Here is an 18,329-nt window from a genome sequence, read left to right on the forward strand (position 1 = left end):
GTACTTGAGGTCATGTAAAGTTCCCAGTTCTCCACAACTCAGAAAGCCCAGTACAACCCTGTCGCCAAGCTCCATCTTCCGAGTGTAGGGCTCCCTTCATGATGCTTGCCAGAGGACAATAGCTCACTTGCCATGACAAACAGATTTATCTGCCAGTCGTTGGTTCTTTCCGTCTAGTTGTGCAGTAACCAGCCAATATGCAGTTCCTGGTAGTGTTTAAATTAAAATTATTGTGGCTTTTTCAGGCAATGAGGAAAGGTCTGCTGGATGTACTTCCAAAGAATTCATTAGAAGACTTGACAGCAGAAGATTTCAGGCTTCTCGTAAATGGCTGTGGTGAAGTTAATGTGCAAATGCTAATCAGCTTTACGTCCTTCAATGATGAATCAGGTATGAAATTCTTTGTGTAATCTTTTAGTCGTGCAGCAGTAATATTGCTCCAGACTGCTTCCCCTCCCCCCCTGCATATTGGTTAGACAAATGCAATGTTTCCTGAAGCATGCAGACTATGGGGGAAATTCACTGTGAGCAACCATTTGTGTTTGCCTGATGGAATGATCTCCCCTCTCATCCTGCCACATCTAGGGGTTCTTCCGACCCTCCAGAATAGGTTTTGGGGGACTGAAGAGGGAGAGAAAGCCCTGTTGCCCTAGTGGGAATCCTTGCTCAGAGTGCTAGCAGAATGGGCTGGTTGCATCCAGCCCTGTGTCTCTCCATTGTATTTGTAGATTTTTGCAGATCTACAAAAATCACAGTGCAGATGGCTCATCCGTTTCTCCTTCACACCAGTCTCTTAATATAAACTATTACTTGCATACTAAAAGTAGTCTAGGGAAACCATGTCCTTGGATCCCTCTGTCTGCTCTTATTGGCATTTTAATTCACAGTTGGTTGTTGCTATTTGCACAACCAGAGTATTTCCATTAAGTCCACTATCTGATATCCACAACTAAATGTTATTCTCTGCCTGCTCTTCTGTTAATTTATTTCATTTTTGAACAGGAGAAAACGCTGAAAAGCTTTTGCAGTTCAAACGTTGGTTTTGGTCCATAGTTGAGAAGATGAGTATGACTGAAAGGCAGGATCTAGTAAGTATTCTTTCTTTTGGTCAACATATGGGATTTGTTAATCCTTGTTGGTACTAGATGACTCCACATTGGGGAGAAAAACAAGTTTCTTATTTTAACTACCCCAGTATGGTATCATTTCCTCCTGGGCCCAAAGAGCAAGTTCAGTCACTCAGAAGTTTGGGATTTGGAGTCTCTTCAAGATTGGTTCCTCCTGGTACATTTCCAACCTCCTTTGAAACTGAGGGGGGAGTATCAAAATCAGGCTACAATATAATACAGAGTCTGCCATAAAAAAAGAAAATCAGTAACATTTCCCCTTGGGCATTAGTTCTGATTTCAACATTTGAGTTTTTTAAAAGACTGGACAATGAGAATCTCGAGTAGATTACTTTTAGTTACTCTCATAAAATTAATAATGAGATTGTCATTTTCTGAAATGCTTCACATTCGTTATTTGAGCATTGTAGGTTTCTGTTACTGATTATTAACCAATTCAAGCTCTGTGTTAATTATTTTCTCTACCATAGAACTCCATTATTTGTAGTAAACAAAGAATCAAAGATGGTGCTGACAGATAACATCTTAAATATTGTTTGAATCTACAGGATTTTGGCATAAAGGGATGTAACATTAGTAACAACGATGTGTGGACACGAGGGACTAGGCTAGTGCCTTAAATGTTCCCAGTAAATTAGAGTATTAAAGTATTTAAACCTGGCGTCTGCTTCCCAAAGCCCAGAGCACAATGCTCTGGTGCGGTCCAAGAGTCCTCCCTCCACATTCCCAAAGCCCACCGATGCTCACATGTGTGAGGGCAGGACGTCATGCATGCAACGTCTCCCCCCCTCAATCGCCCTCGCAAGCTGGCGCCTCTGGCCCTAACTGTCACCCTACGATAAATTTCACTGCATGCCACTGAAATATAAAATTGGCATGTGAATTCCCCCCTCCCCAAATCATTAACAGGTCACTGTTTATTTGCACCTTAGGTTTATTTCTGGACGTCAAGCCCATCCTTGCCCGCTAGCGAAGAAGGATTTCAGCCCATGCCATCCATCACAATAAGGCCGCCAGATGACCAACACCTTCCTACAGCGAACACTTGTATTTCTCGCCTTTATGTCCCTCTGTATTCTTCTAAACAGATTCTCAAGCAGAAGTTGCTACTCGCCATTAAGACCAAAAATTTTGGTTTTGTGTAGAGTATAAAAAGTGTGTATTGCTGTGTAATATTAATAGCTAGTTTTTTTGTAGATTTTCCATTTGTCTATAAAAGTTTATGAAAGTTAATGCTGTCATACTCTCCCTGCTGGTATTGCAATGACTAAATGCAACATTCCTGTACTAAGTTTGCAACCCAAGGGGCCGAAGGAGCACTAGCAATGTCGGACTGTAACCATTTGCTAGTTGCCGGCTTCCTGGCCAACCCCAGCCAAAGATGACAGCAGAACAATATAAATTACACTGTGATTTAGCTTTTTGCCGGGGGAGGGTGGGGAAGGAATATGTAAAATGTTCTAAGAAAATTCACTGCTGCCTTTGTGGAAAGTGCTTCAGCAAAGGTTCTTGTATAGAGGGAGTAGGGAATTTCAAAATAAAAGATGAAGTATGTTCTGTGTTTTATTTTAACTTTTTTTTTTAATGGTGTTTAATTTTGTGGTTGGCTGCAGTTGTGCATCATGTATATTGAACTTGTAAAAAGTTCTTGCCAGTTAGAGCTAAGAGTTGAAATCATTCACGTTTGCTTACAAAAAACCACTGCCATTGCAAGTTTTGTCTCTTTGCATTGGACTCTGGCACACAAATACCACCACTAATGTTTTGCATGTAATCTGTATACCTTAGTGAGGATCTTTTTGTACATAACAAGGAAGCCAATGCACAGTATTTAATCGTTCACAATCAACATTTTTGTATCCCTCTTTCCTCGAGCAATCAGTCAGAAGGTTGTTCCACTTCCAACTCCAACCTGGACACTTGTTCTGCTGTGTCTCAGACTGTTTAAAATTTCAGCCTAGGCACTACCTGGTAACTGTAAAATGTTTATAAGATCATGATTATTTGAAGGTACATTTTGAAGAAATTTAATGTTCGTGAGCAGCTTAACTACTTTTGTATCTAGCCTTTTTTAAGTATCTTGTTACAGTTTTTAATAAATTACAGACAAAAGTACAAAGTCATACTGAAGAAACAATAGTTTTTATTTATATAGCCTGTATAATCCTAGTTATCACCACACACCACAGTCATTCACTAAGCCACTCTAAATTTCATAAGTCAATAAAACTCATTCTCATCTTCAGTCGAAATGGAAGGAGTTCAGCCCACATTTTACAGTTAGCAGAACTGCCCTGCCCTGGCAAGCTCTCTTGTTTTCACCAGGCTGTGCAAGATGGAGGCGTAATGTAGTTTTGTTCAATCAGCACAAAGAAAAGTTTGCCAAATGTATTGTGGTGTGCTGAGTGCTTGCTTCTTTTTTTTTAATTAAACATTTTTACAATGAAGGGGAGAGAGTCCTATTGTATTTCAGTACGCCAGGGTCCCGTTTTGTTTAGTTCTTAAGTGATGTATGAAAGGGGGAGGCTCTGTGTTGTTGCTTGCTCACCATCTCCTACTAGACATAAAACTCTTTCCATTATGATTGTTGGCTTCAGTTGTTCCCCTGTCCCCATGGTTTTTGGCTGGGGGGTGGGTGGGGAGAGAACAGCACATCGCTGCAAACTTGCTTAAATTTCTACCAAAGTGGAAAACTGCTCCTCTCCCCCACTTCACCCTTAACAACAGCATTCAAGCCCCTTTCTGCCTTAGCTTAAAAAATAGAATGGCTGCCTTCTACAGAAAAATCTAACTCTGACAGGCCTTGGGGAAGCTCGCTAGAGCACATCTCTGACCTCCATGCAGTAGACTCTGAAGACTATTTGTTCTCTTAAAGGTGACTGTGCCAGACTTGTATAGTTAGGGAACAACTGCAGGTGCTTTTAAAAAATATTTTCCCCCCTGCATGTATTGATGAACTAATTAGTTTCCCCTTTGACAGCCCTTTGAGGGATAAGGATGGAGTTTCTGGTGATGTATTCAGTGGATATAAAGTTTTGGATTCTGTTCCTGAATCTGCTACTGGCTTTTATGGCAAGTTACTTAATGTCTCTGGGCCTCTTACTCACATTCTGTAAAATAATGATAGCTACCTACCTCACTGAGGTGTTGAGGCTTAATAAGGTTAATCTCTTCCAGAGCCCTCTTATGAAAGGCTGTGTATATTGTAAAGTATTGTTATATATAACCTGTGTATATATAGCATATCCATATGTTATATGTATAATTATGTATATAACATAGCTGTTTTACAACAATCACAGCAGGATAAAACTACACAGTCAACAAGCCTGATATAGTAGCCTAAAAAGAAAATATATACATGTAGAAAACACTTTGCTGATACTCTAACCGAAGGGGAAAGCTAGAATGATTTATGCTGTAGTCATTGACTCAAGATGTATATGTAGCTATATAAATAGCTTTTCTCTGTATATTTGAACAGTATCAAGCTTTTCATAAGAAATGTTTATTAAAATTGTACACCACATTGCTGTCTGGCTTAAGTTAGTTTCTTTTAAATATGTGGTATAGAGTAAAAGCAAAAGCAAAGCAATAGGAAAACTTTAGTTCTTTGAAGCTAGATGTGGTTTCTTCGATTGTGTATTGCAACACACAGTGTTGGTTTGAAAGCTGATACTAATGCTCCCAGATTTCAAAAATGGAACTGGGTTTCTTCTTAAGCCTGTTTCCCTGGTAGTTATCGAGCCCATTGGCTTGAAGTTAACGTGTGTGAGTCACTTTGGCCTGCTGACCATGGGTTCTTGGTCTTCTGCCAGGAGATGGTGTTGGGGGTAGGGAAGGGGTCGTCTGTCACCATCATCCACAAGGACAATGTGAGAGAGGGTCAAGCACCGCAGCCTGTTTGTGCCACATTTTATTATTGTGTGTTCACAATTATTCACTGTATATTGCTTGATTTTGTTATTTTTCCATTAGTTAAGCCTAACCTGAGATGGAGTGAGCAGCAAATGTTAAATGGGGCCTCAGTCTTTCAAGCAGACATACAATGCAACAGTTGTCTCATTTTGCAAGCAGCAATTTGAAACTAAATATAAACTTGTTTAGATGTCTAACAACTGCTATCTTACATATCCTTTACTGTTTGGCAAGCAGGCCTGCGCTACCCAACTAAAACAGGCAAATGTAAGAGCAAACATATTAATCACAGTACGAAGGATTTGAGATGGGACATTTAATAGTAAAGACACCAGTAAATCATCGCATGTAAATCCCTGAAATAAGCATCTTGGTAAACTGAAAAGTACAGCACAAGTACTGCAAAGAAAGACACAAATAAGAATTATGCGGCAGATAGGCCTTCACCAATGCTAAGATGGTTTGGAATACAGCTCTTCATTCACCCCTGCCATTATGTGCCAAGGGGTTTGTGAAAGTTGCAGGAGATGGATATTTTATTTCACTCTACGAGGCACCTGCAAGCAAGAGTGATCTTGAAACGTTTGAAATATACATGAAATCCATTTGTTTTAAGGCTCTAGCTTCCTAGGTGAACTGATTTTCACGGGTTACTCTGGTCTTGGTGGAGTTGATTCTTTATAGTCTTATGCACCTCCATCTATGACATCATCTTCAGTGCACTGCATGACCCACAAAAGTGCTGCATGAGTTTTAGGATATATTTTTAAAAAACAAGTCTGGTATGCATTCCAGATAAATATTTGAATACCACCGGACGAAATCTTTTGAGGCTCCTTACATTGCAAGAATTTCAACACAATCTTCCAAAAGCTTTTTTGGCTGGCCAGACACTGAGCAAAGGTCAACTTTGGAACCAAAGAGAGGTCAATAACAGATTGCGATTATTGCCGAATGAGTTAATGCCCAACCCTCTCCTCTTTGCAGGGTCATATACCTAAGTAAATACTTCTAGTGAAGAAGTGTCCATTCAAGTTACCTTGGAGGCTGAGATGGGCATACCGTTTTGCTATGACATCTTTCAGCGGAACATTTCTCGAGTCGTCCCTCTGACTTGGATTGCAGTCATTAAGTTATAAACAGGATGGCAAATTAATCCTCTAGGTTTACGGCTTTATGTATAGGCTACAGACATGTATATAGCCTATAGTTTTTCAGAGCTTTGAAGGTAATAGAATCAGACGATAGAATTCACTGTTGTGCTATTACCATGGCTCCATCAGCACAAGCATTTCAGCTTGCTAGGTGGAACGATCTTGCTGCCTCCCCCCTGTGAGTTTTGAGGGCTCTCCTGACCCCCTAGAGCTGATTTGGGGGGGCCCATGGGAGAGGAGAGGGGAGATTGTTCTTGTACTCGTGCACTCCTCTCACTAGCGCAGCTGTTTAGCTGAATCCATACCACAGAACCAGAGAGTTTGGAAGGGACTTGGACATTAGTCTAGTCAAACTGCTTCCCAGTGTAAGAAATGCACTGCTTCATTTCAACAAAATATTACAATTATTCTGAGCAATTGATCGTACAACTGAACACTACCTTAAAAAGCATACTGGAACAAGAAAGTTTTAGTCACTTATCTGAATCTCAGCAAGGAGGGGCGTCTGCCTAATCTCGGTTGGCAGGGAGTTCTACAGGTTTCGTACCACCACACTGAAAACAGTGTCACTGCAGTTCCTCCACCTTGGATGTTCTGCTCCTTGGTGCTTGAGTGTTATTTGTGGCCAGGAGTGTCTGTTTTCTAACCAGAGGGTACTTTTGCTACACCCTCTCCTGATAAGTAACAGACCACTGTGATATATGCCCTACTAACCTCAAGATTGCACTGCCCTTACTATAAGCCTGCCTTTGAATGTTCAGAAATGACAACTGATCCAAAGTGCAGCAGCAAGATTACTAGGCATGCCAAAGAGACCGCAGGATACCAGTCCTCAGAAGAGCTGCTCTGGTTACCAATGAGGTTCCAGGCCAAATACCAAGTGCTACTTTTAACATATAATCTCATGCCTCATGCCTTCTTCCATATGTTCTCTGCTTAAAGTTTCTCTTCACGCTGTCAGTTGATTTCCAGTAAGGCAGCTTAGCATTGAAAGGATATATATCGAGAGCTACTTGAGTGCTTTGTAGGATTAGGTTCCTACTTTCACTATTGTTATTTTTACTATTTGTAGTCTCTCGGTTATCAGGTTATCAAGTCCAGACCGGTCATGGGGGAGGACAACACTGTGGTCAGCCTCTTTAGAATTGAGGGAGCTATTTCTGGTTGCCAGAAGACCAACTCAGTTAGAAGAGAAGTTACTGTATTTTTCGCTCTATAAGACGCACCAGACCACAAGATGCACCTAGTTTTTGGAGGAGCAAAACAATAAAAAAAATATTCTGAATCTCAGAAGCCAGAACAGCAAGAGGGATCGCTGCGCAGTGAAAGCAGCAATCCCTCTTGCTGTTCTGGCTTCTGTGATAGCTGCGCAGCCTGCATTCGCTCCATAAGACGCACACACATTTCCCCTTACTTTTTAGGAGGGAAAAAGTGAGACTTAGAGAGAAAAAAATACAGTACCTTTTCTAATTTGCTGTTAATTTCCTCCACTGTTCTTGCAGTCAGCAGACAGTGGTCTGCGAGTATTTCTGCATAGATAGTAGTTCATGGGATAGTTCATGGGCACTCGTCTCAGCATTCTCCCCTGGATGATCTCCACCCATTAAAGCATCCCCACCTACCTGGGAATGTGCTCTGTTGGATGTGGTAGGTTCTGAATTCTGTCCTTTTATTAAATCATCCAGTTTACTCTGCTTGCACTTCTGCTGTGGGCTCACTTGTGGAGATGAGACCAGTCACTTCTTTTTCCTAGTCATTTTCCTGGAGATGCAGCCACTACTAATTTCTGCTGTAAATTGGAAAGCTCGGTGTCCTCCCAAAATAGAGCAATTAATCGCCACTCCTGCTGATAATTAGTTGGTAGACTGAGTCGAGCTGGAGCTAATTAAGGCTTTCCCCGAGACTTTCCAGGACTTTCTCTAAGACTTTTAACTTGAGCTTTTAACTCAAGCTTTGTGAATATATTAGTTAAGGAAAAGCTGCCAAATGTTGTAGATAAAATACCGGGGCTGATAAAAACTGAATAAAAACTGATAAAACCTAATAAAAACCGCACAGCTGATGCAGAGCTCAAGTCAAACTAATAAAAACTGCACAAGTGATGCGGAGCTCAAGTTGATGCTTCCACTAATGACGGTTCTCGGGAATGGTGGAAGGAGAAAGAATTTGCCCATGTGAAGACCATCAGGTGGCAACTCTTACACATATGGTTCTTAAATGTAAACTATATGTTGATCTCTGCCAGCAGTTCCTAGATCAACTCTGCATCCCCAAATGGAAACCAGAGTTAGAAGTCATACATTTTCTATTATTGGGGAATAATCAGGTGCTCACCAAGTTAGCGGCTAAACATCTTTATCTGGTTTTTTGTCATCGAAACACATTGCAGACGTCTGATCTCCCTGGACACCTAGAGATGTAATGTTAGACTGCTTTGCCTCTTTCATTTGACAAATGTTTTGTGTCACTGGGAAGGCGGGAATTCTGTATTGATTTACTATGGATGTTTGTATGTGATGCCAATAAAAGGTTTGATGATGATGATATGTTCTCTGCATGCCTTGTGATCTTCGAATAATATCCTGTTGTGCATATTATCTTGGCAACTGATGCTTTCCAACAGAGGCTGCCCATTGAAATAATGACCATCTAGCAATGAGAGGAGACAGCTTCCAGATCCTCATAAGTTTACTGCATTTAAAACAGCTCAAACTCTATCCCTATATATTACTTATATGAAATCACATTTGCCATTCTCTTGTCCATTCACCCCATTTGGAGAGATCCTCAGGAGCTTTTTGCCATTCATTTTTGTTTTGACCACTCTGATCCCTTCAAAGCACTTTGGGGACTGTAGTTTAACCTTCACAGAGCTACAGTTCCTTAAACTACTGGGCCTGTAATTCTCTGTTGGTTGAAATGTGCTTAAAATGGGTTTTAAAGATATAGGCGTGTACACAGCCCAATTTGGTGTCCTTCAAAAGCTTGGTCAAGTTCAATCTCTGCATCTTCAGGTAGAACTAATAAGTGCTCTTAAGGGGGCAAGGTCCTCTGGGGTGATCAGTTTAGCATAATAACAGATCTCTGGAACTGGAAGGGAGTCCCACTGTCATCTATTCCAAACCCCAAGCAATGCAGAAATCTCAACCGAAGTACCCATGGCTGATGGGTGAATATGCAAACTCGATTGCACGTTAAAACATTGTTTTACATACCTTCCAGTTCACATTTTTTAAGCTTAAACTTTTTCCCGGCCCCTGAAGTCTCGAACTATGGTCTCGACCTGTGTTTGCGCCTTGACTTAAAGGACGACGAGGAGGAGGAGAGACTCAGTTTTGCAGAGGGAGCGCGAGCATTTGCCTTCCGTTTCGGCCGCACACAATCCCGCCTCTGGGAGGAGGAGCCTCCGAGTTGAGGCCTCTCCGACGCCGTTGCCCTTGCAGGTCTGCCGGTTGCTGCTGCGCGCAGGTCCCCGTCGGCGGCGGCGCCGCCTTCCCCTCGCCGGCGTTGCTCCCGGGCCGGGCTCTCTGCGGGGCCATGGGCGAGCAACGGGAGCGCCCTGCGTCGTGCGGCGCTGCTAGGCCGCAGGGGGACGAGGTGAGCAGGGCAGATTGGGATCTCCATCTCCCCGGATGGGTGCGCGCGTTTCCTGGGGATCAGACCCCCGTCGAACCCGGAGGCCCTTACACCCGAGCAGGGGCACGCAGGATCGAGTTCCAGGGCCGCGATCCTATGCTCGCGCTTACTCGGGAGTCAACTCCGCTGCGCTCCGTGGCTCTGACTTCCGAGTAAAACTTAGGTTATATCATACGTCATTGAGTTTTCAGCGAGGCGGCGTAGAAAACCAGCGCACCCTCTACGACTCTTGTGATCGTTTACTTTTTGAAAAATTATTTATTTGGTTTTTCAGATAAAGTTTTACAATCACATATGCAACATACATCATAAAAACAAGATTCCAAAGAATCTCCTGGGCTTCCCTCCTCCCCTTTCTGGGTCCCAATGTTAGTCATTTCCTCCTGCATCTTTTATAATAATCCAAATCTTTTACATCTCCGTTATATTCAAAATTCACCATTAAACTACAAGTGTTATTCCAATCCTACTAACGATTTTAACTGTTTACAATTATTTTTTAAGATAAAATATAAATTTTCCCCATTATTAAAATTTTGGTCTTCCTGATTTCTGATTCCTCCGGTCATTTTTGCCATTTCGGCATAATTCATCAACTTAATCTGCCATTCTTCTCTGGTTGAGACTTTTATCTTCTTTCCATCTCTGGGCCGATGTTATTGACTACTCGTTGTGTTCTTGCTTTAGAGATTGTTGCCGTCTTCAGGCGAGACACAGGATGGTTTAAAATGGGGCGAAGAGCCTCTTTTAAGGAAAAACCCTCGCCGGTTTGTCATCTTCCCCATCCAGTATCCAGACATTTGGAAAATGTACAAGCAGGCGCAAGCTTCCTTCTGGACAGCGGAAGAGGTGAGTGTAACAACATAGAGAGGTAAGGGTCTGTTTGTGCGTGCAGGTGTGTATTCTGTGTCCTGCTGTGTTAGAGGCGTCACAGTTTCCACAATGACAATGGGGTTCCTATGCAAACAAAGCAAGGCTAGGTCTGTGCTCGACTTGTGTAGTTCAACACCACTTTCAAGATGTTTCTGAAACATTTCAGGACATTTCAGAAGAGGAGGCGGTTGGGTATCCAGTTCTCAAGTGGCTTTTGGTTGCTTTTTGGACAAGTTCCACAAACACGACAACTGCACTCTGATGCTGCTGTTGCCCAGAAACAGATATTCAGATATTAGGGCCGAACACAGCCATTATGGCTAGTAGCCATTGATAGCTTTAGAATTTGCTATAATTCTTAATGGATAGTTCTAAGAATTTGCCTAATTCCATTTTAAAGCCACCCAAATTGGTGTCCACAGCTACATCGTTTAGTGAATTCCATATTTTGACTAGGCACTGTGTGAAGAAATATGCCTTTTTGCCTTGAATATTCCAACATTCATCTTCATTGCATTACCTCCTGTTCTGGTATTATGAGAGAAGAAGAAAAGCTTCTCCACAGAATGCATCTTTTTATATTCCTCTATCATGACCACCCTTACTTGTTTTTTTTTCTAAACTAAAAACACCTCAAACATTCGTGTGCATGCACACTTCTTCAGATACATGCACACGAAAGCTCATACCTAGAACTAACTCAGTTGGTCTTTAAGGTGCTACTGGAAGGAATTTTTTTATTTTGTTTTGACCATGGCAGACCAACACGGCTACCTATCTGTAACCTCAAACATTGTATAGGCTTTTTTCGTAGGGGAGTTCCTCTAGCCACTTAAGCGTTTTGGTTGGTATAGGAGAATAAAAAGAAAGGAAGGGTCAAGAGACCTAGGAAAGCCAGACTTTAGGGACAGCTAGGAGAGAGGGTGACGAAAGACTGACTCCATTCACTGATGTCACAACCACACCATACATTTAAGGCACTCTTGTACCACTTTAAAAGTCATGGCTTCCCCCAGAGAATTCTGGGAGCTGTAGCTTGTAAAGGGTGCTGAAAGTTGTAGATACATAACTAACACTTGCCCCAAAGAGGCTCACGTGGTGCTGTCATTGTCAGCTGTTTGGCACCAGGCAAAGACATTTGTCTTCTCCCAGGCATTTGAACACTGATATGGGCCACTGATAATGTGCTGTTTTAGGTAGTCTTTCTGGAAGCAGCTGGTTCATCTTTGTGTCTGACTTGTTGAGTGTGGATGAACTTTAAGCATATTAATAAAAGAATTATGTGGCACCTTAAACTCTTAATACATTTATTACAGCACAAGCTTTTGTGGATTAGAGAAAGGAGAAAATGATAAGGCGGTAACTGAATGGCAATAAGATACAAAAATTGCAGTCAGTGACACTGAGATGTTAGATAGATACACCTGTAAAATTTTACCAGAATAGATTGATGATAACTCCTGAAATGATTGTATTTACACCTGCAGTGGGGCAGGGAACAGTTAACAAGAAATGATCATAGATAGCGCAGATATCCTGGCATATTTAGTGTACTGTTTCTTAAATTAATTCATTTTAAATTGTATTGGTTTCATGTTTATTATTTGTTATTTCTGTTAGCCATTTTGCGACTTTTGGAGGAGTGGTGATAATAACAAAATTAATAACATGTCTTTGAATAAGTTATGGGCATCCTCTTTCCCTGTCCACTTGCAAACTATCCAGTCCTTGCAAATGTCTTCAAATGAAGCACAAGGCATCGTGGAGAGAAGCTTTGTAGGAACTATATGAATGTGGCGGGTTGGTAGATATTGGTTTGTTTTGGTTTTGTTGCTCTTGTTCTTTTGTATTTTGTGTTCTTATCTTGTATCTTTGTGTTGTGAGCTGCCTTGAGATCTACAGATGAAAAAACAGTATAGAAAATTAATAAATAAAGAATTTGCCATTTCATTTCCCTCAAGAGTTTCTTTTGTCTTACAGAGTTATTAATGAACCACTAAAATATAAATTTGCAATGAATTTTTCTTCTTCCTCACAAAGGTTGACTTATCAAAGGATCTTCTTCACTGGAACAAACTGAAACCTGAAGAAAAATACTTTATTTCACATATCCTGGCTTTTTTTGCAGCCAGCGATGGAATTGTGAACGAAAACCTGGTAAGATACTTTATGGGCTGCTTTTCTAACCCTGTGCTGCCTGCCTTCTTTGCTGTTTCAGCACCTGCAGTCAAGCTGATGAAACACTTTGGCATTTGACCTCAAGGCTTATTTGCCATTAGTGTTTTGAGCAAGCAGTTCAAATATTTAAGGTCCTTAGATAAGTTGGCACTTGAGGATTGCAGCTCCAAGCCATTCCCTTGGCCATAGTTTCCTGTCGTCTGATAACTATATCAAATGTAGTGCTTTCCAGTGATGGTAGAATCATGCACCCTTCTATGAGTTGTTAAGAATGTATATGTGTGAATTACCTCTAACCTTCTTTTGTTGTCAGGTGGAACGTTTTAGTCAAGAAGTGCAGATCCCAGAAGCTCGCTGTTTCTATGGCTTCCAGATACTAATAGAAAATGTTCACTCAGAGATGTACAGTTTATTAATAGACACTTACATCAAGGATCCTGAGAAAAGGTAATCACCGTAAGTATTGCCACAATATAGAGGATTTCTGTATTGTGTTCTTTCCATACTGAATGACTCTGTCCTGGTTCAGACATAACAGGAGAGATCACTACAGTGGTACCTCAGGTTAAGAACTTAATTCGTTCTGGAGGTCCCTTCTTAACCTGAAACTATTCTTAACCTGAGGTACCACTTTAGCTAATGGGGCCTCCCACTGCTGCTGTGCCGGAGCTGCACGATTTCTGTTCTCATCCTGAAGCAAAGTTCTTAACCTGAGGTACTATTTCAGGGTTAGCAGAGTCTGTAATCTGAAGCATCTGTAACCTGAAGCGTCTGTAACCCGAGGTACCACTTTAAAGTTTTTTGGGAGAGGGCGGGGGAACTGATTTGCCTGCCAAGAGAGGAGAGGACAATATATGGCAGATAGTATCCCGCCTGACAACAGACGGTACCACTGTATAGCATTAAGCCACAGTGGGACTTGGTTCCAACTTTCCTCACTTCCTTCTATGAGGAGGAGGTAAAAACATCTACTTTTTCCTTTCAACAAACCACAGTTCACTGCAACTTCTCAGCTTGGAAATTGTGGTTTGTTTAAAGCTAAACTGTGGTTAGGAGAGGATGCAGGCGGTGCTGTGGGTTAAACCACAGATCAAAAGGTCGGCGGTTCGAATCCCTGCGATGGGGTGAGCTCCCGTTGCTCGGTCCCTGCTCCTGCCAACCTAGCAGTTTGAAAGCATGTCAAAGTGCAAGTAGATAACTAGGTACTGCTCTGGTGGGAAGGTAGATGTCGTTTCTGTGCGCTGCTCTGGTTCACCAGAAGCAGCTTAGTCATGCTGGCCACATGACCCGGAAGCTGTATGCCGGCTCCCTCGGCCAATAAAGCAAGATGAGCGCCACAACCCCAGAGTCCACCACGACTGAACCTAATGGTCTGGGTTCCCTTTACCCTTTATGGTTAGGAGAAGTCAGAGCCAAATCATTCTTTCAGATGATTCCGACATTTCCAATCTCCTCACAGGTATGCTTGCGGCGAAGGTTCATTGCAGCTCATTATCATAGCAGGAGTTTCATTAAACTCAGAGCAGTATGTGTTTTTGTGCTTAAAACTAGGAACCAATATTCATCAGAGTAATCCAAAATTGAACTTTTTTAAAAAAAAAACTTTCCTCTGTATAAATGATACAAGTTAAGAAACTGCATGCATTTGTTTAATTTGAATAATTCAGCTTCAAGTAAATATGAGAAAGAGCAAGGAACTGCATGGTATTGAGGCCCTCTCATTGACCTCTAGAAATATAACTTCCGAGATTCTACAAAACACCTTCAAGGCTCATGGCCAGTCATATGGACTAGAAACATGATTTTAAAATGCTGGGAATTCTGCACCAATTAAGGCTTCACACAGCACTTTCATGAAATCACAGAATACATGCAGCCCTGAATAAAATTGTGCAAAATTACAAAGATGGAAAATGTGTGTAGCTAGGATAGAACGGTGAATAACTTTTTCCATGAAGGGGCTGGATGTGAGAAATGAGGTAAAAAGGTAGAAATCAGTTGAATACTGGTTTCGTCTCTCTCCCCTATCCAGTTCATATGGTTTTATTTATTTATTTAAAGACAGTGCAGTCACTAAGTTCACTAGTGGCTTACCTGGACAGGTGTCCAGTCTGTCCTACCACACCAGTCACTGTTGACCAAAGGGTGACTTTTCCTTCAGAATTAATGTGCTGAAATGAAATAGCCTTGTTACTCATGCTGTAAATTACTCAGTGGTGAAATGAGTTAATATTTCCTTCTAGTTTGAAGGCAGGTTCTGAAAAAGGTTTGTGTCTTAACATTCTTCAAGATGCAGAAACTTCTTGTTTTGCCATAACGTGCACACATTCAGAAGATCATTTAATCATGTATCTGTTACGAGAGGATTGAGCCATCTGTGGGTGACCCCCTGCTTCAGATACGGCTGTGTGAAACCCTGTTTAAACTTGCGGTCAGGGAGGCGGTGGAAGGAGGCTGCTTGTATCGTCTCATTTTCCCCACACCTCTTGCCATTTAGGGCTGCACAAGGCCCTGATCCTGTTCAGGATCTGAGTTTGGCCCAGATTAGGCTGGGCCCCGGAGTGATGTGGCTGGAATAGGGCCTGATCAGGATTACCAAATTGGGTTCCAGACTGTACTGGGGTGCCTTGCACAGCCCTAGGGTGGCATTCAACTACATTTTACTCTTGAGTAGACCTGTTGAAATTAATAGCCCTAGCTTAGTTATGTTCATTAATTTCAGTGGTCCGCTTTGGGTAAAACATAGCTGAACCACCCATATTGTCCGATGCACGGACGTGATACTGGCGCCTCAGATTCTTGCTATCTTTTGGTTTGTTTTTTCCAGGGACTTCTTATTTAATGCTATTGAAACAATGCCGTGCGTCAAGAGGAAAGCTGACTGGGCACTGAGGTGGATAAGAGACAGGGAAGCCACTTTTGGTAGGTTGCTTCTGAGTAATGCATTTCCACTATACGTGCCTTAGTTGAAATAATGTTTTTGAGTGTTCTAAAGTTGTTTAATACCTCTCAGTGTAAGAAGCTGAACTGGTATAGAGTAAGACTCTACCTGAGTGGGAGACCAGGAAGGAGGGGCTATGGTGTTGGTTTGTGTTATCCTGTGGCTGAAGGTGGTTGAATGAGCTGGTTATAAATTATGCTTAAGACTACCAGGATTGGGGCGTTTGTGGAGAGGAGGGACACTCAAGTTCATACTGCATTTTTGCATTTGATTTTTGTGTTCTCTAAAAAATATTTTGTTTTCTTGTTAATTATGTTGCTTTCAGTGCAGATTGTTACTGTATTTGTACTGGAATTTCCTCTCCTTTTATATGTTGCAACATTCTATTTTACAGTTTGAGGGGTTGGTGTCTGAACTTTGTAACCATAATGTGTGTGGTTTTTTTTTATCTCCCCTGAAACAGGCGAGAGAGTGGTTGCTTTTGCTGCTGTCGAAGGGATCTTCTTCTCTGGTTCTTTTGCGGCTATATTTTGGCTCAAGAAAAGAGGACTGATGCCAGGCCTCACTTTCTCCAATGAACTCATTAGCCGAGATGAAGTAATGTGGGGGGGGGGGGCTGATGTTCAAAATGGGGTCCAGTCTTGTTCTCTGAAAGCAAAACCGTCCAAATAAAAGAGTCACAGATACTAGAAATTCCCCCCCCCCGCTTGATTTTTTTAAAAAACCAACAACCAGTAGTATCTGAATTGTTGAAATAGTGTAAATAGTGTAAATGTATAAATAGTGTAAATGTATCTAAAATAAACTAAATAAATACACTAAATACACTAAAATAGTGTAAATGTCTCACTTTAGATTAAGCACAGCTCATTTTAATAAGAGTGATGTGTTTCCCCCAACTAATAATGCATGTTGCTGTCTTGAAATTTTTAAAATATGAAAAATCAGGGTGGGTGGATTGGAAGCCAACTTGGCCCTGTCTGCACTATACATTTAAAGCAGTATCATACCACTTTAAACAGCCATGGCTTCCCCCAAAGAGTCTTGGGGACCATAGTTTGTCAAGGGGTGCTGAGAGTTGTTAGGAGACCCCTGTTCTCATCTTTGCTGCTTTATATTGCTGTCTTATCAATATCTTCTGGCTAGTTCTATTCAGTTTTTAAAATTGTGGGTGGGTGTTGCTGTAAAAAGCTTGGCCCTTTTAACGTTTACTTTAGGATGGATGGATATATTTATGTATGTATTTAAGGCACGCGCACACGCACACACACATATATATGCACCTTAAATACATAAATAAAAGTGGGAAAAGAGAGTTTTTGCTGCTGGTTTGTAGAAGCAAGGTGAGTGTCCCTTATTTTCCATTTCATTCTCATTTTTCAGGGACTCCATTGCAACTTTGCCTGCCTAATGTTTCAGTACTTAGTGAATAAACCTTCAGAAGAAAGAGTCAGAGAGATTGTTGTCAATGCAGTTGAAATTGAACAGGTAAGCAGACGAGTCTCCGGGTTTCTTCTTCTGCATCCAAAATACTATTCCTCTTAAAAAGTCAGGTGCCTGCTCTACTTCACTTTTGCACCAGTCACTGTTTGTCACTGCAGTTGCTTCAGGATAGAGCACCTTGACATACATCTCCAGATCTCAATGTGTTGTAGCTGTGGCTCTCTTTAAAGTGGCCTCTGTTAACATGGTAATCAGACTATAATGGGTTATTCCTAAGTAGCTGGAATTGTGCTCCTCCTAAAATATTTTACCTTTTTCTAATTTACAGGAGTTTTTGACAGAGGCCTTGCCAGTTGGCTTAATTGGAATGAATTGCACTCTGATGAAACAATATATTGAGTTTGTAGCAGATCGGTTACTCCTGGAACTGGGCTTCTCCAAGGTAAGGTAGCTCAGGAAGATATAAACATTTAACACTAGTCTCCTTACAATGCAATCCTAACCATGTATTCTAAGAAGTAAGTCCTGTTGAATTCAATGGGCCCCCAGGTAAGTGGGGTTGGGCCTTAGGAAGTTTTTCCATAGTCATTTGTTTCAGGGTTGTGCCTGAGCTCTGTAAGCACTTGGAAATAAAATATACGATGTATAGAATAAAACCAGGAATGTTTTGACTAGTCCTTCTTTGGTCAGGTCGCCTTGCAAAATACTGTACATCTTATTTACTAATTGTGTTATTTATTTATATCGTTTTGTATCATTTATTTATTTCAGAAAATTTGTATTCCACCTTTCTGCAGCAAAATAAATAGTGTGGAGGGTGACTTGCAGTGTAATGTTACAAGTAACACATTGTTAACAAATAACGTACAGTGGTACCTTGGTTCCCAAACGGCTTAGTTGTCCAACAGATTGGGTCCCGCAAACCGGCGTAAGTGTTCCGGTTTGCAAATGTTTTTCGGAAGCCGAATGTCTGACGTGGCTTCCATGGCTTCTGCGGCCTTCCGCTTGAGTGCAGGAAGCTCCTGCAGCCAATCGGAAGCCGCGCCTTGGTTTCCGAAT

General features: G+C 41.5%; 2 protein-coding genes across 10 annotated transcripts in view; both read left to right on the forward strand.

Annotated features, from left to right (window-relative positions):
• The window catches only part of UBR5 (ubiquitin protein ligase E3 component n-recognin 5), a 65,667-nt gene extending 62,986 nt beyond the window's left edge, over window positions 1-2,681 (forward strand). For all 8 annotated transcript variants that reach the window (XM_081873282.1, XM_081873280.1, XM_081873281.1 and 5 more), the window contains 3 exons: window positions 246-390; window positions 1,003-1,088; window positions 2,060-2,681. In XM_081873282.1, the coding sequence (XP_081729408.1) occupies window positions 246-390; window positions 1,003-1,088; window positions 2,060-2,272 (444 nt within the window). In that variant the 3' untranslated portion in view covers window positions 2,273-2,681. The remainder of the gene's footprint in view (window positions 1-245; window positions 391-1,002; window positions 1,089-2,059) is intronic.
• A 6,960-nt stretch (window positions 2,682-9,641) lies between these two features.
• RRM2B (ribonucleotide reductase regulatory TP53 inducible subunit M2B) overlaps window positions 9,642-18,329 on the forward strand; it is an 80,201-nt gene continuing 71,513 nt past the window's right edge. For both annotated transcript variants that reach the window (XR_014159559.1, XM_081874582.1), the window contains exons 1-8: window positions 9,642-9,796; window positions 10,523-10,684; window positions 12,749-12,865; window positions 13,200-13,333; window positions 15,714-15,808; window positions 16,291-16,424; window positions 17,211-17,315; window positions 17,599-17,712. Coding sequence is in view for 1 of the 2 variants with exons in the window: in XM_081874582.1 (XP_081730708.1) it covers window positions 9,737-9,796; window positions 10,523-10,684; window positions 12,749-12,865; window positions 13,200-13,333; window positions 15,714-15,808; window positions 16,291-16,424; window positions 17,211-17,315; window positions 17,599-17,712 (921 nt within the window). In the remaining variant the exon portion in view is untranslated. The remainder of the gene's footprint in view (window positions 9,797-10,522; window positions 10,685-12,748; window positions 12,866-13,199; window positions 13,334-15,713; window positions 15,809-16,290; window positions 16,425-17,210; window positions 17,316-17,598; window positions 17,713-18,329) is intronic.

Source organism: Podarcis erhardii (assembly GCF_964252035.2).
Source record: "Podarcis erhardii genome assembly, chromosome: 8".
In the NCBI taxonomy this organism is placed as follows: domain Eukaryota; kingdom Metazoa; phylum Chordata; class Lepidosauria; order Squamata; family Lacertidae; genus Podarcis; species Podarcis erhardii.